Source organism: Fusarium keratoplasticum, chromosome 9 (genome assembly GCF_025433545.1).
Source record: "Fusarium keratoplasticum isolate Fu6.1 chromosome 9, whole genome shotgun sequence".
NCBI classification, from domain to species: Eukaryota; Fungi; Ascomycota; class Sordariomycetes; order Hypocreales; family Nectriaceae; genus Fusarium; species Fusarium keratoplasticum.
In genome coordinates this window covers 1,730,583-1,751,981 of record NC_070537.1, presented here as the reverse complement: position 1 = coordinate 1,751,981, position 21,399 = coordinate 1,730,583, and the positions used below count along the sequence as shown (strand labels likewise).

Below are 21,399 nucleotides of genomic sequence, written 5' to 3'. Positions count from 1 at the left end.
TGGGGTCAAAGCGAGTGCGAGGGCTGCTACTACAGGCAGGAGGACATTTGTAGCGGTGTCTGTTGCACGGGGAGATTGTATGCAGTTGAGAGAAGTGTGGGTAGATGGATCGTTTCGTCCCGAGGTGTCCGAAACACAGCGGGTGATGCCGCCTTTTTGAGAGATGAAGCGTTTAACGCCGAGGGTTCCGAATAATTGGGACGAGATGGAATGCATCATGCGGGGAGTATTCCCTCTTGTCTTGATGATGCGCAATTGAGAGACTCAGATTGGGTGGTTGGTACCGAAGCCTCCCAAAAATGGCGATGCGAATGCGAGGGCAAGCCTCGTGCTATTTGTAGCTGCCTCCTCGCATTGAGAGGATTACGAAAGATGGTTTTGTGAGTCTCGCACTCGCTAAATGACATTTTGACAGAGACGGGTTCGATTCGAAATGTATATAATCTGATTGATCGGCCTTGTTGAATTGAATAGTGTTGTACTCTGTTCATCATTGGCAGACGAGTAGTGATAGACTTCCAAGTGAGATCATCATTTCCACCAACCTCATTGCATAACTAGTCTTCAAGATGAACAGCGAGTTTCGTCCCAAGTTGGCGCCGACTAGGAAGCCTGTCACCTATCTCGCCAAGGTTCCAACCTTTGTAAGTCCAATGGCCTCAACTACACAAAACTCACCAACTTCTAACTTTGGGTCCATCAGTTCATCTTCAAAGACTCTCTTAAACCACACACCACCGTCCTAATAGGCTCCATCTTCCAACTCTTCCTCTCTGCGACTCTTCCTTTCCGCTGGGCAGTTGTCCCCTCCGCCATCGTCCTCCTCAACTCGATCATCACAACTGTCCTTCAACTCCGCAGTCCGAAACCGAACGAGTACACCGCAGATACCGTTCCTGGCCGTGCGACAGCTCAGCTCCCCTTCCGAGACGGCAGCTTTGGAAATAAGCCAGGTGCGAGTCCCGTCGTCGTCTTCAACCTCGGCGTCCAGTCCAACCATCCACTTGGCGTCGCGGCGCCGCACTTTGACAAGGTCGGAGATTACTTCAGGGCTCTGCACAATGACCTGACAGCCCGCCGGGATGAGTTGGGCATGCTGAGCTACTCAAACTGGCGAGGTGATGAGCGAACTAGTAACAACACGCTCCTCCTGACGTACTACTTTCGCGACGTTGAGAGCGTGAACCGCTTCGCCCACGAGGAACTGCACCGTAAGGCGTGGGATTGGATGAACAAAGAGAAGCTAGCACATATCGGCATCTTTCACGAGACGTTTTGCGTACCCGCGCATGCGTATGAGACTATCTATGTGAACTGCCACCCAGTCTTGATGGGGAGGGCAACAGTCAAGACAAAAGGGGAAGAGGAGACTTGGATGAATTCTCTTGTAAGTGCGGATGTTCCTGCATTGAAGACGCAATGGGCGAGGTTGTCAAGGGATGCAAAGGGAAATCCTAGGGAGAATTGAAGGGGGTGTTGATGGTGAGCATGGCGCAGCTCGGTAGGACTGGCTTGGACATTGAACCGAATTTCTAATAGATCCCTCACCTGTTTTATTCATGTAAGTACCTGGAGAGTGACATATATCTATCGCCAACTCGGTTACCTATTTCACGCACTTGATTTAGGTATGTCTTACGATACATATTCGATAACCAGGTGGAAGGGGCTTTATCAGAACTCCACTCGGCCAAGGTCTTCATTGTCTTCTTCTAGTACTACTGCTGTAGAAAGGCATCGAGAAATACTGACAAGAATTTAGTGCAGATAGCCAGCTTTTGTGATGTCCATGGCAAAAAGTAAGTCATGCTGGTGTGCCAGGTGTCTGTTTCCTAGAAGAGACAGTAAAAACTAGTTGTAGGTATGATACAGTGTATTGTATTCTACTGGATCTTATTCTCAGGGCCTTTGTGGCAAAGATGCCGCTTAACTGCTCGAGTTCAAAGTGCAGTCGTGGATTCCTGTCAAGGAAATACCAAGACTCGTGTGTAATCTGAATGGTAATTTATGTACAAAATAAAAGAGCAGTCGTGTCTATTCTGTTAAGCAGTAGGTTCTGAGCTATCCAAGGGTCAATGAACCAAAACATCCCAATCCAAACCTCCAAAACACCCAGAACGCCCAATGCTAGGAAACCCATGTCTTGACTCCTTTGCCTGTTTAGTTTTTTTTTAAATCACGGTAAAAGCAGTACCGCAGATAACACCCGCTGCAATGAGGAACGTTATTATTCCCGCCCCCGCCTTGTCCGTCATGGTGATGGCGCTATACGTCTTCTTGCCGTCTCTGTCTCCCGTCGTCGTGTCTCCAGCGTTCGGGTCGCCCTTTGAGGTTCCTCCCGTCTTCTTCGTGACTGGGCTGCTCACTTTGTCGACGAGCGTGTACATGAAGATGGACAGGGCGCTCATCTGTGGACCCACGCCGACCGTGCCGTCGTAGGTACCTGTGAGCCATGAGAAGCCGCACGCCGTGCCGGCGGGGCCTCTGTAACCCGTCGCTGGTGATCCGTTGCAGACTCCCACTGCTGACTTGGCGCTCGATAGCAGAAGCTTGGCGACCGAGTCGTAGGTGTGAGGCGCCATCTGCGTGGTGGCGGCCATCCAGCGTGCGAGGAACCCCTTGAAGTTCTGCTGATCCTGGTTGCACTGCTTGCTGGGCTCGCAGAACTGCTCGTAAATAATATTATTCTTGACGAATTTCTTGTTGATGTTGGTTAGGATACCGTCGACACGCTTCTTCCAAGTGTCGCTCTCGGTGATGTTGTACAGGACAGCTGCGCCGTGCATGTAGATGCCGGCGTTGTAAGTCCACTGGTTCGTGTCGGTACTGCTGCAGTTCGTTTCCCCGATGGTCACGCCGTCAAACACCTGTAGCTCGTCGGTTATGAGCCCGGCCTTGACCTCCCAGTCCCAGATCTTCTCTGCCCACTCGGCGTACGTGTCGTTGCCGGTGTAGCGAGCCAGTCTCGCGGCGATGTTGAAGAAGCACCCGTTGGAGATGGAGTTCTTGTAGTCGTAGCCTGTGTTGAAGGTAAAGATCTGCCATCGCAGGCCGCCGGAGCAGTGCTTCGAGTCCCAGCGGCTGACGTATTCGTTGAAGACGGCCTGGGTGAGGGCAAGCCATCCGGGCTTGTCATCCGGAGGGTCGGGGAACTTGTGCTCGGCGGCGGACATGACGGCCATAGCCCAGAAGCCCTGGTCATCGTTTCCCTCGGTCAAGGTCTGGTTCTCGGGCATGTAGTCGTTGGTATCACCGGCTTGATGGACCAGTGCTTGCTTGGTGATGTCGTTGTAGGACGAGTCGCCCGTGAGCCACCAGTAGTCGATCATAGTTCCGAATAGGGCGCCCGCCTCCCACCCTAAGAAGTGTCAGCGACAGGAATCCCTGGAGAGTTTCTTTTGGGATTGTTACAGTAGTAAGGGTCTGGCAGGTTGCCGGGTACATCGCCAGTGTTGTTTCCCGTGTAGTATTTCATCAAGCCATACGCGACAGTGCTAGCAGCACTCTTGACAGACTCTAGTGTAAGTTAGTCAAAGTTTCATCGAATCGACAAGAGTTAAACTTGCTCTCGTCATCGAATGTTATCTCGAGGCCCGTCACTGCCGTTGTAAAGCCCAACACCGCAGTCGCTTTCCGTAGGAGTGCCCTCATCTTGACACCCAGTCGAATGAATCACCACAACAACAAACAACCCTTCGAATCGAAACGAATGAAGAAACTGGTTTTCGAGAATGTCGACGTTGAATTCTGTCAAGTCGGCTCACTCGAAGTTCGCTTACACCTTGGCACTACACGTTGATGGAGGCCGCTGACAAGAATGCCGGGATGGCCGAACTCGGGCGAGAGAAGCCGGATACGAAGGAAAGGAAGACTATAGTTGGAAACACATGGGTAAGAACTTCACAATAAATCAGGAATCAAATGGAATTAGAGTAAGAATAAAGATCTGGAGAAGAAGGATTATTGAGAGACGGAAGGAATCTAACTAGCCCCCTCTCTCGCCCCATCTTGTTAGACGTGCATGGACTCGCTCGCTTCTCGGCCACGCGTCTAGGAGGGGGGATGCCAGACGGAGACGGACTCCACTGCGTTAACGGTGAAGGGATGAGGGAGAAATGAAACTATCCAACGGCGAGGTCATCTCGTCCGGGGGGTCGTCGGGGCCTCTTTTTCCCAACGGGGGGCGCAGCAAAGCTCCTCTTTGAAGCTCAGGGGTGTGCTCCTTCTTCTCGTGTTTAGTTCGGTATGGGTTAGCGAACTCGTAAAACTCGGGCATTACCTACGAACCGACGAATGGGTTTCGAGAAGGAGAAGGAGTGTCAGTGAATGCCAAGATATTAGGATCTCCTCGCAGTCAGCATAAAGAAAAGCCGTATGTGGGCCAATTACCGGGAACCAACTGATCTTTTACGGGATTAGACTTGATCTGGGGGGGATGGGATGGGTAGGGGGCTGATTAAACTCGAGATCCAAACAACGCCAGCTTGAATGAATGGATTTCCATTTGTTTCAAGTCACCGGAGAGGTCGTATCATGAGTCGTTTAGCTAATGTGAAACTCCATGACAGTGGCTGTGCAAAAGACGCCGAAAGGGTCTGTCAAGCTCATCCCTACAAGGGGGCCAAGACGGGAGCCCGGGAATACTGGTCTTGGCCATTCACAGACGTCGAGCCTCAACCCGTGTGTAAATTGTTAAATCTCGCGACGGATCCCGCATGATAAATAAGATTGAGTCTAGCGTATTTAAACTGGCATGGACAGGCAAGGGCCTTGAATTATGGGGATGGGCTAATTGCGACCTCTTGTGTCCGGTCCCTTGCTACTTGTGCTCAAAGTACGTAACCGAGCATACGTATGCTGGGCTTGTCCGCGTATGTTTGTGCGCGTACATAATGCCGCGTCCCGAACATTGTTTCAATTGTTGGTCTGGAACGCTTGCATTTTCTACTGGAGTGACAGATCGCTATTCTTTGTAAGCGGAGGCATATTTTTTATCACCATTTTGTAAAGGAATGGACGGTCGGGACCAATAGCCACATCCCGAGTTATAAACCTCGAATCGACCACGGAGGCATCGGCAAGATGTCACATAACTCAAAGCAACGATAAACTAGGTTGGTATGTAACATCAAGGCAGGTTCAGTTCTTTCAAAAACGTTTGTTCAGTGCCGCATATTTCAACACAAGTAGCTCGAGGTTCTTGTGCATGGCAGATGTCAGCGTTGCTCACTTACACCATGTTGATCCATGCATCCATTCCTACATGGTCTGTCGGATGGGAGTTGAGCCTATTGACAGACAACTCTACGGGAATTATCACAAACGCCCAAAGGTCGTCAGTTATCAACTCATCGTCTACTCATCTCTCACTCCTTTGGTTTACAGACCAAGCCGAGCCTACCAACTCCAGCTGAACCAAATGCCAAGCATCCACTAGTCATCCCCATCGGCAGCAATCAACTCCAACAACCGAGCTATTGTCCTCGGCAACATCCTTCCCCTCACAAGGTCTTTCCGGATAATGATTTCGGCGAGACAAGCTGAGGCCCTGCAACCTTCCGCTCTCACTGCCGTCCTGCAGAGGCTTGATCCAACCCCCACCAAGAACCCCGCGATTCGGAGCCAATCCCCCGCCTTCACCTGTCAATGGGTGACCACCGGCTGATTTGGGACGTCACTTGGTACCTTTGACGGCACGACGTAGCTCACCTGATTCCTTGTGATTGTCTCTCTATATTCACGCTCTCTCTCTGCTTGCATGCGGTAACTTCATAAAGTCGTTGACCTAGAAACCTTAAAATAATTGTTCAACCTATCAATCATGTCGTCCAAACACTTCATCAACGATCCAACCCATCTAGTCTCGTCTGCTCTCCACAGCCTGACTCTCACCAACCCCTCCGTTGCTCTAGACTCAGACCACAAGATCATCTACCGCCGACCTGACTCAAATGCCGCTTCTCAAGTGTCCATCATCTCCGGCGGAGGCTCCGGCCATGAGCCTTCATTCGCCGGCATGGTCGGCCAGGGCATGCTCTCTGCAGCTGTTGCAGGTACCATCTTTGCCAGCCCTTCAGCCGAGCAGATCCGCACCGCCATCACCTCTCGCGTCGATACATCAGAGGGCGTGCTGGTCACTGTCATGAACTACACTGGTGATGTGCTCAACTTTGGAATGGGTGTCGAAAAGGCCAAGGCCGCCGGTCTTGCCGTCGAGATGGTCGTTGTGGGCGATGATGTTGGTGTTGGCCGTGCAAAGGCTGGCAAGGTAGGAAGGCGTGGTATCGCGGGCACCGTCCTTGTCCACAAGATCTCCGGTGCGCTGGCAGCTCTGGGAAAGCCGCTTGATGAGGTTGCCAAGTATGCCCGGCTGACTGCATCTAACCTTGTTAGTGTGGGTGCCAGTCTGGAGCATGTTCACGTCCCTGGCCGCAAAGTCGACAGCGAAGGCAGCCTCGAAGCGGGAGAAGTTGAGCTGGGGATGGGTATTCACAATGAGCCAGGCTCGGGGCGAGAAAAGGCTGACCTGCCCAACCTTGTGAGCAAGATGCTCAAGCAACTACTCGACACGAGCGACAAGGACCGAGCATTTGTCAATGTCAACTCGAAAGAGGTGGTTCTCATGATAAACAACCTCGGTGGTGTGAGCGTTCTTGAGCTGGGTGGCATCACGGCCGAAGTTGTGAGCCAGCTCGAGTCAAAGTACAATATCCGTCCCGTCAGAGTCCTGAGCGGCACCTACATGACCAGTCTCAACGGTCTTGGTTTCAGCATCACCCTTCTCAACGTTGTCTCTCCCGACTTTGATGCGCCAAGCATGATCGAGCTACTCGACGCACCGAGTGAAGTCGTTGGATGGTCTGCACCCATTCAGTCTCGCACATGGGAAGCCAAGAACTCAGCCACAAGAACAGGCAACGACGGTGCAAGCCAGGATGCTCAGCCCAGCGATCTCAAGATAGACGCCAGCTCTGCGCAGGCAGCGTTGAAGAGGGCGTTGGAAAAGGTAATTGCCGCTGAGCCAGAGGTTACTCGATATGACACTGTTGTGGGCGATGGAGACTGTGGAATCGGTCTGAAGAGGGGAGCCGAAGGTGAGTCTGACATCTCGGAGCGTGACTAATACTTGCTGACGTGGTCACAGCAATCCTCAAGCATCTTGAAGAGCGTCCCTTCACTGGAGACATAGTGGTGGACCTCTCCTCCATCGTCACCGTGGTGGAGAATACCATGGACGGAACGTCTGGTGCCCTCTATGCCATCTTCCTCAATGCTCTAGTCCATGCCCTTCGCGATCTGGCTCCTGGCAACGCGTCTCCCGAGGTCTGGGCCAAGGCCCTCAAGCAGAGCAGTGATGCGCTAGGCAGATACACACCAGCTCGTCCAGGCGACCGCACCTTAGTTGACGCCCTGCACCCCTTCGTTGAGGTGCTGGGCCAGACAGGCGATGTGAAGCAGGCAGCCGAGGCGGCGAGGAAGGGAGCTGATGAGACCAAGGGTATGCAAGCCAGCCTCGGACGGACTGTCTATGTCGGGGGTAGCGGATACCAAGAGGTTCCTGACCCTGGTGCCTGGGGCCTGGCCAGCTTCTTCCTCGGCCTGAGCGAATGATTCTGCCATGTCTGACCAAGGTGAAAAAATAGATGAAACAGCTGAGACGTATCAATATGTGCGAAGCATAGCGTAAAAACTGCAAGGTTAATCAGAAGAACGGGAGAGTGTGGACGCGTAAATCAACTTGTTTTCAACGCCTATGGAGTCCCTGTGAGCCTTGCCCGAAGACATACAAAACATCCCATTCTCAAAGTGAATCCTCAGCCCCCAAACATCGTGACGGAAAGGAAAATTAGCTTAGGAGCACCAAGATAACACTATCGCCTCGCAAGAACCTGTGGACACGTTAGCATTTGCCCTGAAAAATCGTCACCGCCAGGGGTGAACGCTGGCCGCAGGTGTACGCACATCTTGCTGATGAACCGATCCTTGTTCACTGGTCGACCCTTCTTTCCGTTTGCTAACCGGGGCGTTTCTGTCCACATCTCCTTCACGTTCTCGAGAACCATGTTGCAGTGTCGGTCAAAGGCCTTGACACGCGCCAGGAGCTTGCGGTTGTTGCGGATCGAGATGAGCACCTGGACGTGCGAGCGCACGGCGGTCTGGAGGATGGAGAGGGGGCCGGCGGAGAACTCGTGCTCCTCGAGCTGGGCAATCTCGTACTCTCTGTGAGGGGTCATACGTTAGCAATTGTCGTCTCGTCGCGGGGCTGGGCAGCGAGTGTCGAGGATGGGCCGTAGCACATACGTGAGTTCTGAGCGCGGCTTGGTGAGAAGCTCCCTATCATCTCGTTAGCCATTGATCCATCGAGCTAGAGCCGACGCGACGCACTGAATCTTGGGGTCCGACATCTTGAAGGCTGTCCGTATGGATGATTGTCGGTGATGTTGAATGCGGCGCGCAAGGCTGAAGCCCACAGAGCTCAAAAAGTCGATGATTGGGGTGGAGCGCACCTGATTGGTCGCGACAGTGGAGCTCCCCTCCGGCTTCTCACTGGTCAGGTGACAGCAGTTCCTTGACTGGGCGGCCAAGCCTCCACTGCAGAAAGCGGAAAGACGCTGCTACCCTCGGACTCAATTTTGGGGTTCTGATGCGGAGGTTGAAAAGCATTGCCGCGGACCGAGGACACTACCACAGCCTCTAATACCCCCTCCTCCTCTCGATGCGCATGTCGATCGCATGTGCGCATCGCTAATATCTTTGTGATGTCCTTCCGAACTTTTGCTGTCCGAGCTGGTGCGGCTGTCAATGCTGCAAGCTATCAAAGCTCAACAAGAAGTGGTTTCAACATGGTTCAGCAAGCAAAGGTCTTGAGCTCCTCTCTCGGGGCTCGACAGGTGAGATACAGGCTTCATTGACGTTGTTGGAGGTTCAGTCTTCTAATTGGATTGGTACAGCTATCTACCGAGGCGACCTCGATCAAGGAGCTGCGCGACGATGAACCCAACGATGTCGTTTTCGAGAGCAAGTATGGTCTGCGCACCGTCATGCTCAACCGACCCAAGAAGCTCAACTCTCTCAATGCTTCCATGATCCGCAAGATTGTTCCCAGGCTGGTGGAGTGGGAAAAGTCCGACCTGGCCAACGTTGTCGTCATGAAGGGTGCTGGTGAAAAGTCTCTGTGCGCTGGAGGTGATGTCGCTGCCCTCGCCCACTTGAACCAGCAAGAGGACGGATGGAAGAAGTCGGCCGAGTACTTTGCCCTCGAATACAAGCTCGACCACTACATTGCGACATATCAGAAGCCCTACATTGCCTTCATGGACGGTATCACTATGGGTGGTGGTGTTGGTCTCAGCGCCCATGCTCCATTCCGGATTGCGACCGAGAAGACTGTCTTTGCCATGCCCGAGACCACCATCGGCTTCTTCCCCGATGTTGGCGCTTCCTTCTTCCTCCCCCGAATGAACGGATCTGTCGGAACCTACCTGGCGCTGACCAGTGACCGACTCACTGGTCCCAATGTCTTCTACTCGGGCATTGCCACCCACTACCTCCACTCCACCAGCCTGCCCGACCTGGAGGCTCGCCTGGCTGAGCTCCGGTTCCGAGACAGCGACGACCTGCCCGCACGACTGGCCCTCATCAACGAGACCCTGGAGGAGTTCTGCACCGGCCTCCCCTATGACCAGCCCATGGCCCTGAGCGGCGAGATTCGTCGGGCCATTGACAGATGCTTCAACAAGAACACCATCAGCGACATCATTGCTGCCTTGGAGTCCGAGCGGGGTGCGACTGAGGAGTGGGCGCAGAAGCAGATTAAGACTCTGCACAAGCGGTCACCCACCGCCGTGCACGTGGCCCTCCGCCAGATGCGCGTCGGTGGCGAGTGGGATATCGCCGAGACCTTCAAGAAGGAGCACCAGATCTCGACCAAGTTCATGCAGCACCCTGACTTCACTGAGGGTGTGACGGCTCTGCTCATCCGCAAGGAGACACCCAAGTGGCAGCCCGAGTCCCTGGAGGATATTGCTACCAAGGACAACGTGACCAAGCCCTTCTTTGAGTTTGACCCGAAGAGCGACATCGAGCTGTTCACCGATCGGACATACTCGGAATACCCTCACCAGAGTCTCGGAGTCCCCACCGAGAAGGAGATTCGCAAGGTTCTCTCTGACGGCAGCTACAGCCAGGAGGAGCTGGCTAACATTGTCATCGCATCTCGCCGGGGTCGCCAGGGTATCTCGGAGGTGGTCAAGGAGATCATCGCCCGCAAGACCGATGTGGACGCCCGCGGCAAGGCCAGGTGGTTGGCGGATGAGTCCACGCCTGGAAGCAAATTGTAAGAATATTGGATAATTTGTAAAAATAGAAGTCACTACCCGACGATCCTGGCGTAGTGCGTATGTCGATAGATGAAATGTGATGACTTTCTGATGATGGTGCATTCAATTCGTTAATGAACGTGAAACTCATTAATGGGGCTGATGAAGCATCATGGGCATTATCGTGAATGGTGAAAATGGAATGGGGGGAATAGTGGCGAATGAGATGAGGGGTGTGGGGTTGCGATAAACCACCAAGATTCCGTTTGATGAGAGATCAAACGATGGTCGAAAAGCCTCATCTAAATAAGCCGACTACAGGGGGGTAGCAAACAAGGAGGGGCCTATCAGCGCGTAATGGAGGGTTGGACGGGCGGTGGTGCAAAGGCCAAAACAAAACACCAAGCCCTCCTAGCCAAACAGGCGGAGTTAAGAGATGATAAGCACGGCTACCAGCAGGAGGTAAGGAACAAGACGTTGAGAAAGTGGAGATAAAGTCGAGGGGAAACCTCATCGACTCATCATCTTCCCACATGGCGTCTGCAGGCATCCGGGAGATGGGGTGCGAAGGGGAGATGGCCTCGGGCAACAGACGAGAATATAAAAGGGACAAGGCCCCGCCCCGGAGAGGCCTTGAGAAGAAAGACTAGACATCTTCGCCTTCCTTGCCCCCTCTCAGGTCTGCCATTTTCCCTCTCATCTCTGGTCCAGTTTTCCGTCATCGAAAGGGAGCCGCCAGCTGCTGGGTTGGCCAAAGCGAAAGGACCTGCGAAAAAGGTGCGGTAAGGGAGTTGAACAAGATACGTACCTCTTAAGCTCTCACGCAAGCTGCAGCAGCTCGACGGAGACAAAGCTGCGGGAACCAAGCCACGAAACCCGACGTCAAAACGAGAGCGAACTCGAAGCACGTGAGAAAGCAGCTTCCGGTGCCTGGCCGGTGAGCTGACTACGCATCCGAAGGAAGCGAACTAAACAAAGAAGGTTTCCAGAGCTTGACAGCTTCGGAGCCAAGGACCTCAAAACTCAAGGCGGGGCCGAGACTGTCTCTCCGGCGCCGTGCCTCTCGGGAATAGTGGGTCATATCCTCCGGTCCCCGGTCCCACCTTCCCTTGTCGGCGCGTCTCGCTCAGGTGGGTGCGCGCTAACTCACGTCACTGGCGCTGCAACCACTAAATCAGAACCCACAGGGGTCTCTCAACCACTCGAGTGACACGGCCGCCCTCCAACTTGAGCATCCAATCCACTGCCTGCCAAGGTCAGGGCCAACAGCTACAACACCCGCCGACGCCTCTACAACCTGCATCACAACGCGACATCACCACCTTCCTTCCTTTGCGTGTCCGCGTTGTTGATTGATGATTGACCTCTGGTTTGATACTTAATCTCTTCCTTGTCCATCTCCCCCCTCTCAATTTCTTTCTCCTCTTTTTTTTTTCCCCTCCTCGTCGTTGTCCAGCCAGCGTGCACGTCTCCCCTCAGATCTGCAGCTTAAAGAGGTTCCACCCTCACGACGCGACTTTTGGCGGACGAGGCGCGTCACGAGAATGACGCCCGCCTCCCGAATTTGATATCACATCCCGGCCAACGAGCTCAAACATTAAACCTCGCCTCGCTCTAGCTCCACATATCCACCCTTCTCCCCGTCAACCCTTTTCGTCTCAATCACTCGCACAACCTTCCCGTCGACGAGATCTCGAGGATTCTGAACTGTCACCTCGCCTCGAGTGATTGAGACACCGCGTCGGCTTATCTCTGACCTTTTCCCCTCCTGGGGACTGACCGCCATGGCGTCACCCATGCCTTTTGCCCCCCCAGGCGACTGGAATCCCAACAACGGTCAGACGATGCAGCGAAATAACGAAGTCGATGAGTCGGGTGTCCAAGTGAGGCCCATGGGCCGTATGCCTCCCGATGATGACCTTATCTTGCTGCATACATGGCTAACACTGCCCTACAGTCAAGGTTCATTACACCTTCGACAAGGAGGCCAAGGTTAACTGCCTGGCCCGGTCATCCCAGACTCTCCACGTACAGACGGTTCCCCTCGACGACAAAAACTCGATAGGCATCGTCGACTTGCGCGCGTGCCTGCTGGCGGTCACCGAGTGCAGCCCCGAGCTTGCCAGCCAAGGCAACGAGACCAACACCGATTTTACCGTCTACTCTCTCGACTACTCGGAACCAGACACACCACTTGTGGGGCAGGGTATGCTATCGTGGGCATTGGATACGATGCGTGGTGACTGGGCTGCCCAACCACTCAAGATGGTCACAGGGCGTGTCACCAAGAACCTCCTCGCCGTCTTTGGAGGAGGCAATCCTGAGATCCTAGAGGTCAAGTTGAGATTTACCGTCTGCCCCAGGGTTCAAAAGCCTGAGCCCACCCAGGACATGCAGCTTGCGCGGCCTACAGAGGCCCTCATGACACCCGCAGGCGCTGCTGAATGGAACTCGTTCATTCAATCCAACCCTCAGATTGGTCACTCAGCACATGTCTCTCGAGTGGCATCACCTGCCCTCTCCCAAGGACCTCCAGCCCCCGAAGTCCAGCGGGTAGCCCCAACACCTGTCGACCCGGCAACAGCCCCGAACCAACCTACGTCAAGACCATCTAGCAGAAGTTCACGCAAGAGGGCGCCGACAGGGCGTCCCCGTGGTCGACCACGGAAAAAGCCAGCTGAAGGAAACACTTCAGGATACGAGGACGGGACCGAGGGCGAGGATAGCGGCCCCGCCAAGAAGAAAACCAAGATGACGACGAACGCGACCAAGGAGACAAACCAGACAAACCAGACCAAGGAGATCAAGACAACAAAACCAGTCAAGACAACCAAAGTTGAAAAGGCAACACCAAATCCATTCACCTCTGGACCCGATTCTCTACGTGTTACTGCCAGTACTGCCAGTTCGCTCCGAAACTTCCGCCCTGTTGGTCCAAGCAATGAAGCCGTGTCTGGCAACCACCTACAGGAAGTTCCTCGAGCTCCCACACCCGTGCCTGAGGGCGGTCCATTAAATATGCCTCGAGGTGGCCCAAAAGGGCCCAAGCCTCGGCGGGAGTCATCCATGCGACAAGAGCTGACGGCCAACCTGAGCAATCAAATTCCCCCGAGGCCTGCCCGCGCCCTATCTCCAAGCCAGGAGGACGGCCGCTCCCCTGAATCAGCGATCGAAACGCCAGCCTACTCGGAAGATAGTCCGCAGGATATCCGCTCGTCTCCTCCAGTTCCTCGAAACGCCTCATTCATGCAATCCAGCCCGCCCATGTCAAGTCCTATTCTCCCCCCGATGCCCGCACCCGTGCCAGATTCAACTTTCACAGACGACATCGATGATCTCTTTGATGAACCCATTCTCCAACCGGTCAAGGAGAGCCGGATTCAAGGGCTACCCCCAGTCCCACGAGTGATAGAAAGTGTAGACCGCACAGGCATCCCAACTCAGGTCTTCAGGATAAACGGCCCAGATGGCCAGGATCTCGTCCACATCCAGAACTACAACACACCCCATCCCACCTCGGGTCCAGTTGGGCCTCCTCATTTGGAGCCTTCCCTGCCCCTACCTATGCCCCGAAAAAACCATGTTCAACCTCAAACAACCCGAAATCCCCCCAAAGTGCGACCTCAGCGCCGCTCACCACCAACTCCTCCTCCCACCACAGACGCCCCTGAGAAGATGGCAAGCCCAGTTCCTGCCCGAGCTCCTTGTGCAGCAGAAGTTCCTCAACCTCAGGTTGAGTCCCAAACCCAGCCTTGCGATGGGTTGGATGAGCCCCTCCTTCAATTAGTGCGAGCGACCTCAGGTCTTGAGCCCATGCCTTCAACTGAGACTAATCAGATTCCTCAAGGAACTCTACCTCCTCGAAAACCAGTCTCTAACCCAGTCAAGCCTCAACCTCGCTCGTCTCGACAGCTGAACCGATCGCAATCCGCTGGCATCTTGCCATTGCCCTCAGTTCCTGCTAGTGAGCCCGTCAGACCGTCAACGCTCTCCGAGTCTCATCTTGCCGAGCCCATTAGAGCATCGACCGAGATTCCAGCATGTCTTCGTCGATCCAACTCTATGGCTCTGCATCTACCAGTTCCTGCCAGCGACCCTATTGGCCCAGTCGAGTCTCTCGAGCATTTGGCCTTGCCTCCACTCCCCGGGGCATCTTTCCCACAAAGCGATGCTCTCCCTGCGATACCATCATCGCCGCCCTACAAGTACAAGAAGAACATGGTGAAGAAGCATGCGATCAAGCAGAAGCTGGAAATGGCGATTCTGAATGGAGAGATGCCTCCTTTCTGCGCCAACTGCGGCGCCATCGAGACACCAACTTGGCGTAAGATCTGGGTTCAGGAACACGAGGGAGTTCCCCAGTATGTCGAATACACGGACAAGCCTGGACAGATCACAGCGATTGAGATTACAAAGCGAGACGAGCAAAACGTTCCTTTGGCATACCGACTCGTCAAGAAGTCCCTGGGCCTGAAGGATGTTCGAGATGCTTGGACAGAACAGCTTCTCTGCAACCCCTGTGGTATCTGGATAGGCAAATACCGAATCCACCGCCCTCAAGATAAATGGGACAACGCCTTCGGGCCCTTGGGCCAAGGCCGACGGAAGCGTGGCTCTAGCACCAACCCCAACTCCAACTCCAACACCTCCCGGGCCAAGAGGGCTCGCACAAAGAGTATTTCTCACCCCAACCCGACTTCTGAGGCCTATCCAGTTACAGATCCTGTTGGCCCTGTTGAATCATCTTCACCCAAGCAGTCTGGCTCTACCATTCCCACCAAGGAACAGAGAGGCGACGTGCTAATGGGCAACAATCTCACTCTCCCTACCCTCGATGGGCTGCCAAACCACAGCGGGAACCGATCAAACCCGGGGTCAACCCATTCCAGAAGTTCCCGAGGACTTGGGACAGCTAACAGCCCCATCGAAATGGACATCGATGAGGACCTCGGCAACACCCGGCGTTTGCTGTTCTCCTCTCCACAGAAGGATCCGACCCTGAAGACTCTTGGAGAGATCAACGCCAACGTTGTCAAGGTGACAGAGTCTCGTCAAGACAAGGAACTGGCTGTGGAAAAGGAGAATGTGGCTGCGGAGGCTCGTGGCGAGAAACAGAGTGAACAAGATGCCCTGGAGGCCCTGTTCCACAGCCCGGCTCGTCCCTCCACTCCTCCGCCCAAGTCCAAAGCTGAGGCGCAAACCACTCCCTTCAAGACTCCTACACGTCCTACACCAAACCACCGACCCATCACCCGCAGCGTCTCACGATCTATTAGATCTGTGAGGGGGATGATGTCTCCGAGCCAGCAGGCACTACTTCAGAAGACACCTACTAAGACTCCTCGTTCCGCGGGCCTTAGGCGGAGCCCGCGGCTGAACGTTGACAACCTCTTTGATACACCCACGTGCCGTACCATCACGCAGTTGCTCTCGGAGCCATCTTTCGACTTGGATAACAGCCAATTCGACTTCTCCAGCCTGCCGAACATGGAAGTAACCCAGAACATGATAGTAGAGTTTGGCAACTTCCTCAGCACCGATGGTATCATGCCCAGCTCCCCTCCCAGAGATGGTGCCCTGGCTTTTGGCTACAACGGCTCTGATGATGTGGGCGCCGAATGGGGCATGGAGCAAAGAGTTACTGTCAAGGAGGCTAAGGAGTAGCCTATTATGGTTTTATGAAAGGAGTTTTGTGTCATGATAGAGCTTTGTTGGACAACAGGTACATGGAGGGCATCAACAGCACAGAATTGAGTGTTTAAAGACACAGGGACATGATAGTAACTACATACATAGATGGCGCTGGATGGATTCTTTTATGGTCAAGGCAACGGCGTTTGCCTGTGGAAATGATACCTCTATAGTAGCTTAGTACCTTGGCCTTTCAAAGGCATAATTGATGATTTGTATGAAATATTATTCCCTTTTACACACATGTCCATTGCTCGAAGTGATACTCTATGCCTCTATTGTCTGGTATAAGTCAACGCCTGTAGAGAGCTAGTACCGTGTCCACACTGTACATGAGGACTGTATTTGGTCCCCACTCACTTAACGCGGTTGGATTCTGAGACGCGTCGACTCGCGTCCAAATTAAGCCCCTCCAACCGCCATCACCATAACGACCGACTTTCTTCTCAACTCTCAAAGACACACTCGAATTCGTGCTAAGAGCGGAAAGCAATCAATCATTGTTCCCTGTCGCCTCCATTGCTTTCCCGTCGCCCACCATGGCCGACGCAGACCTCCAAGACCGCTTCTCCCCCAACAAGCCGCTTGAGCCCGATGTTCTCAGCGAGCTCCAGTCCATCATGCGTCTCCACAGCCTCTCACCCGAGGATCTCTTCTTCAAGTGGGAGTCGTACTGCATCAAGCTGGATACCGACGCTCAGATCGTGACGCTCGAGGGACTGCGTAATCTCAAGCAGAGCATCCAGGATGAGCTCGAAAAGACACAACGACAGGTGCACGTCAAGACGGAGAGGAAGGTCGCTGCCACGCCGAGGGGTGGTGCAAAGGGTGGTGATGTGTTTGGGATGTTGGATGGATTGGTGCCGAGTACGCCAGGGTCGGGCGGCAAGTTGAGCAGGACGCTTGCGACTGGGAGTGCGTTCAAGAGGAAGATGGAGACTCCCAAAGGGCTGACGAGCTCACCAGCCACTGGAATGAGCGAGCAGCTGAAGTCTATGAACGGACTCCCGTACGTTTTCCTCTTTGACAGTTTGTCTATGCCTATCGCTAACATTCAGAAGACCTACGTCTTTCAACGATCGAGCGAACCCCGGAGAAGTTGTCGAGATCCTCAACGACCGCCTCGCCGCAGCCGAACCACCAATTGCGCCCTTCTCCGAGCCGCGCGTAAAGCTCACTGCCGGTTCGGATCAGAAGAAGCTCGGATATAAGCCATTGGTGATGAAGATTTCAGAAACGAGCGAGATTCTCGACGACCGGATCGACAGCTTCATGGCACTTATCCAGGAACACCATGGCCTTGATGAAGCAGCCTTTGGCAGCGCCGCAGCCCAGAGCACCACCGAAGTTGTTGCTGTTGGCCGGATTGCGTCAGATTCAACAGAGGGAAAACTCAATGCTGCGTCGTTGGTGTTTGAAATGTCAAGACGAGCTGGAATGGGTCTCAGAGTGCCCCTGAAGATGGATCACGTTCGCAGCTGGTGCTTCTTCCCTGGTCAGATCGTGGCTCTTCGAGGCACCAATGCCTCTGGGGCTGAATTCGTCGTCAAGGAGATTCTCGACATCCCTCTACTCCCCAACGCTGCCTCTCTACCCTCTGCACTTGAGGGCCATCGCGAACGACTCCGTGGTGGACCCGATGCCATGGAGGAGGATGCAGAACCTACGCCCCTAAACGTCTTGTTCGCGTCTGGCCCATACACGGCAGATGATAACCTCGACTTTGAGCCTCTCCACGCTTTGTGCACTCAAGCGGCTGACACTTATGCCGATGCGCTCGTCCTCACTGGCCCATTCCTCGATGTCGACCACCCCCTTATCGCGACGGGTGACTTTGACCTCCCTGAGGAGGCCAATTTTGACCCTGACACTGCTACCATGACGACCGTCTTCAAGTATCTCGTCTCGCCTGCTTTCAACCACCTCGTCTCCTCAAACCCTGCAATCACCATCATTCTCGTTCCCTCTGTACGAGATGTGCTAGCAAAGCACGTCTCGTGGCCCCAAGACTCAATTCCTAAGAAAGAGCTCGGCCTGCCCAAGGCAGTCCGTATCGTCACGAACCCCATGACACTGTCAATAAACGAGCTTGTGCTTGGTGTCTCTTCACAGGATATCCTCTCCCAGCTACGCTCTGAGGAGGTGGTCTCTCGTGGCGGTCCGCAACCTGGTGGTGACCTGATGGAACGCCTTTGTCGCTACTTGGTTGAGCAGCGGCATTACTTCCCCCTATTCCCGCCTACAGATCGCTCTAGGCTTCCCAAGACAGGCACGGAGGAGGGTATTGCCACTGGCGCAGTGCTGGATGTGAGCTATCTCGAGTTGGGCGAGATGGTCAATGTGCGACCAGATGTCATGATGGTTCCCAGCTTGCTACCTCCTTTCGCAAAGGTACATTCTTTACCCCCTTCTCGAGCCAACGTTATGCTGACTAGTGTCTAGGTCGTTGAAAGTGTCCTTCTCATCAACCCAGGTTACCTCTCCAAGCGTCGAGGCGCTGGTACATACGCACGCATGACGCTTCATCCTCCGACAGTGCCCGATGGTGGCAGCGAAGAGATGACGGGCCATCAAATATTCAACCGAGCTCGCGTTGAGATTGTGAGGATATAGAGATAGAAGTCACATCTGACTGTATGTAATGTAACGAGCCACGTAAAAAGACGGGGGATCATGGATGGAACGATCAATGGCCGTGTTGGGTATTATTAATGTTATATCAAGACCAGGCCAAGGCCTACCTGGCATCCACTCTGCGTCTCTTGTCACTCTCGTACCGGTCGTCGTCGCGCGATGTACTGCGCTTCCGGCGACTGCGATGTTCATCCCTATCACGACGCGGTGACCGTGATCGCGACCGTGACCTCCTTCGACTGTCGTCCCTTGAACGATACGAGTCCCTATCTCTTCGATCCCGATACCCATCATCTCTGTCTCGTCGATCACCCTTCCTCTGATCGTCGCGCGAGCCGAGGGGGATGGCATTTGCGCCTCCTGCGCTCCGCTCGTCGGGTCGAAAACGATCATCATCTGGGCGGAATCGCTCATCTTCGTCAAACTTGCCCCCTCCTCCTCTCCTCCGACCACCATCAATATCGCCCCAGCGACCTGTATCCTCGGTGCGCATGTCCTTGTACTTGGTACCGCCCTTGCGACCCAGCTTGGCCATGTCGCGACGCTGCAGATACTCTGGCAGCGCCTCGCGGTTCCGCACGTCGTCCTGAATCCGACTGCCCATGATGTCTCGCTTATCCAGGCCAGCAGCCTTCATCTCGTCTTGGAAGAAGGCGCCCTTGTGGAAGTACCGCTGCATGTACGACATCTTACCCTTGCCCTCCTTCTCTTCTTGCTGCTTAGCCAAGAACGCCTCGTCCTCAGCCTGCCGCTCTTCCTCAGTCAGGTTGCGCCGTCGCTCCACCTCTGCAAGCTCCTTCTCGCGCTCCTCGATAGCAGCGCGCGCGCGCTTGAGGCGCTTGAGCTCACGGACGCGCCAGGCAGCCTCCTCAGCCTCAGGGTCCAGCCCGTCGGTCGTGTCCACATCTGAATCCTCGTTCTCATCATCGTCCCAGTGCTTCTTGCCCGCTGCGCGCGCGGCGAGGTCCTTTTTGATCTGCTCTTCGACTAGCTCGTCGGCGGCCTTCTTACGCGCTTCCTCTTCTGCCTGGCGAGCTTCTTCCTCTTGTTGGGCGGGGTCTTTTACGTTTCCTCGCTGGTTCTTGGGGATGAACTTTGGTCGGATCATTAACCGTCGCGGGGCTTCGTCTTCGCTACTCTCCTCCTCAGATTCGCTCTCCTCTTCATCGTCGTCGTCCTCTTCTTCCTCGCTCTCTTCTTCCTCTTCCGTCACGAAACCTTCCTCGGCGGCCAATCGCTCAGCCTTTTCCTTGGCGAGTCGCCGTTCTTCAGCGGCCTCGGCCTCCTTCCTGCGCGCGTTCAGGTCGACTTTTCCCAGGTTGCTCGAGATCTTTCCGGCGCTGGTCGCTTTCGGTGGCGGAGGGAGCGCGGGCTCGGCGGGCGCCTCAGAGTCGCTGGCATCGGAGTCGGAGTCGGATTCCACCCCCGTAGGCTTACCGGCGCGATAACGCGCCGGTTTGACGGGGTTCGCTGTCATGCGCTTGGGCGGCATTGTGATGGGAGGTTGGAGGATGGAGAGGTAGAGGTTGTGACGTTGGAAGCTGGTCAAGGTGTAGAAAATTGGGTGGAGCCTGGACGATAAGGTTATCGGATAGGCTACCCTAGACACTGAATATATGAGAACAGGACCGTGTTTTTAACATTTCAACAGCCTTCATATTTTAACTTTCATGTTTCTAGTCATTCCCATTTGTTACCTAATGCCACAGCTCATCTTAGAGAGAGATCTCACTGCTCTCTAGTGTGTCAATGTTAGAAAATGGCCTGCAGCTCATTCCTTTAGTTGACAAGATGCTCTGGTCCATACCTCGTGCCGTTGTCATCAAGAGAACTAAATTACATGTTAAGAATAATCTGATTTATTAAAATACTATGCTATGAGTATTTATGTTTAAAGTAAGACCTAATTATAATGGAAGTATCCCTTAGATAAACAAATATTATTGACTTGACCCTCTGGAGTGACCGGATTGGAGCTCCTATCAACTCAGGGGATAGACGACATGGTATCATCATCTGTTCAGGCAGTTATGAATTAACGAGTGAGTGGCCAATGTTCCAAAGAAAAAAAGGCCGTGTCTCAAACGCCCACCACTGGATACGTTGGCAGTAAAGTGTATGCCTATGCCTAGGTAGGTGCACATTCACACCAATCAATTGATAATAGCCTACCGCCTTGACCTTCAATTTGCTCTCTTTTGCCGCTTCACCGCCTTCCCTTTTAGTCGTAACCAATCAAAAATTAATAACAAGAGCCTGGCCTCACGAATCGAACCATCTCTTTGGCTGCGCGAAGGCTCCCACACGGTACCAGTCTCCACTACTAGGTCACTATCTAAGTCGCTCTGTAGCTGCGTAGCAACATGTTAGTCCTATATCTCGATTTGGGTGAGGGAAGTGAGATACCATTCATAATTGGCTGAGATCCCTGCAAGATACCCAATGGGAGCCTTCGCGCAGTCAAAGAGATAGCCTTAACATCAACGCCGTGATCGCGATCTCAACACCAACAGGCTGCCGTGGTCTTCAATCATCAGCCTCAACAAGATCACATCTAACATCCATCCTCAAGCTCACATGGGTAATCAGCTTTACTAACAACTATCATCGGCTTCGCTGGCCCTTGACAATGATGGTCATTAGCAACTTCCCTCATTTTTGCTATATGTTACTGAGCATTGCATTTTTAATGAGACCTTCAGCTACCCAGATGGTGATATTAGTTAACTACTTGCCAGGAGAACGTGGCCAGGAC

General features: G+C 53.8%; 8 protein-coding genes across 8 annotated transcripts; 5 read left to right on the top strand and 3 right to left on the bottom strand.

Annotated features, from left to right (window-relative positions):
• Positions 1-569: 569 nt before the first annotated feature.
• NCS57_01141500 (uncharacterized protein) lies at positions 570-1,803 on the top strand (the record flags this gene model as incomplete). Its single annotated transcript, XM_053061132.1, has 2 exons — positions 570-644; positions 704-1,468. The coding sequence occupies 2 exons, from the start codon at positions 570-572 to the stop codon at positions 1,466-1,468; spliced, it is 840 nt and encodes a 279-aa protein (XP_052909518.1).
• Positions 1,804-2,171: 368 nt separating this feature from the next.
• Positions 2,172-3,651, bottom strand: NCS57_01141400 (Mannan endo-1,6-alpha-mannosidase; the record flags this gene model as incomplete). The annotated part of the gene is made up of 3 exons (XM_053061131.1): positions 2,172-3,358; positions 3,412-3,516; positions 3,567-3,651. The coding sequence occupies 3 exons, from the start codon at positions 3,649-3,651 to the stop codon at positions 2,172-2,174; spliced, it is 1,377 nt and encodes a 458-aa protein (XP_052909517.1).
• A 2,170-nt stretch (positions 3,652-5,821) lies between these two features.
• Positions 5,822-7,611, top strand: NCS57_01141300 (uncharacterized protein; the record flags this gene model as incomplete). The annotated part of the gene is made up of 2 exons (XM_053061130.1): positions 5,822-7,094; positions 7,145-7,611. 2 exons carry the CDS (start codon positions 5,822-5,824, stop codon positions 7,609-7,611), a joined length of 1,740 nt encoding a protein of 579 aa, XP_052909516.1.
• Positions 7,612-7,846: 235 nt separating this feature from the next.
• Positions 7,847-8,405, bottom strand: NCS57_01141200 (Small nuclear ribonucleoprotein Sm D2; the record flags this gene model as incomplete). The annotated part of the gene is made up of 4 exons (XM_053061129.1): positions 7,847-7,889; positions 7,963-8,220; positions 8,302-8,334; positions 8,386-8,405. The coding sequence occupies 4 exons, from the start codon at positions 8,403-8,405 to the stop codon at positions 7,847-7,849; spliced, it is 354 nt and encodes a 117-aa protein (XP_052909515.1).
• Positions 8,406-8,759: 354 nt separating this feature from the next.
• NCS57_01141100 (ECH-2 domain-containing protein) lies at positions 8,760-10,340 on the top strand (the record flags this gene model as incomplete). The annotated part of the gene is made up of 2 exons (XM_053061128.1): positions 8,760-8,891; positions 8,952-10,340. The coding sequence occupies 2 exons, from the start codon at positions 8,760-8,762 to the stop codon at positions 10,338-10,340; spliced, it is 1,521 nt and encodes a 506-aa protein (XP_052909514.1).
• Positions 10,341-12,103: 1,763 nt separating this feature from the next.
• Positions 12,104-15,983, top strand: NCS57_01141000 (uncharacterized protein; the record flags this gene model as incomplete). The annotated part of the gene is made up of 2 exons (XM_053061127.1): positions 12,104-12,218; positions 12,277-15,983. The coding sequence occupies 2 exons, from the start codon at positions 12,104-12,106 to the stop codon at positions 15,981-15,983; spliced, it is 3,822 nt and encodes a 1,273-aa protein (XP_052909513.1).
• Positions 15,984-16,549: 566 nt separating this feature from the next.
• On the top strand, positions 16,550-18,623 carry NCS57_01140900 (DNA polymerase alpha subunit B; the record flags this gene model as incomplete). The annotated part of the gene is made up of 3 exons (XM_053061126.1): positions 16,550-17,019; positions 17,072-18,401; positions 18,453-18,623. 3 exons carry the CDS (start codon positions 16,550-16,552, stop codon positions 18,621-18,623), a joined length of 1,971 nt encoding a protein of 656 aa, XP_052909512.1.
• A 124-nt stretch (positions 18,624-18,747) lies between these two features.
• On the bottom strand, positions 18,748-20,136 carry NCS57_01140800 (MFAP1 domain-containing protein; the record flags this gene model as incomplete). The annotated part of the gene is made up of 1 exon (XM_053061125.1): positions 18,748-20,136. One exon carries the CDS (start codon positions 20,134-20,136, stop codon positions 18,748-18,750), a length of 1,389 nt encoding a protein of 462 aa, XP_052909511.1.
• Between the last annotated feature and the right edge of the window lie 1,263 nt (positions 20,137-21,399).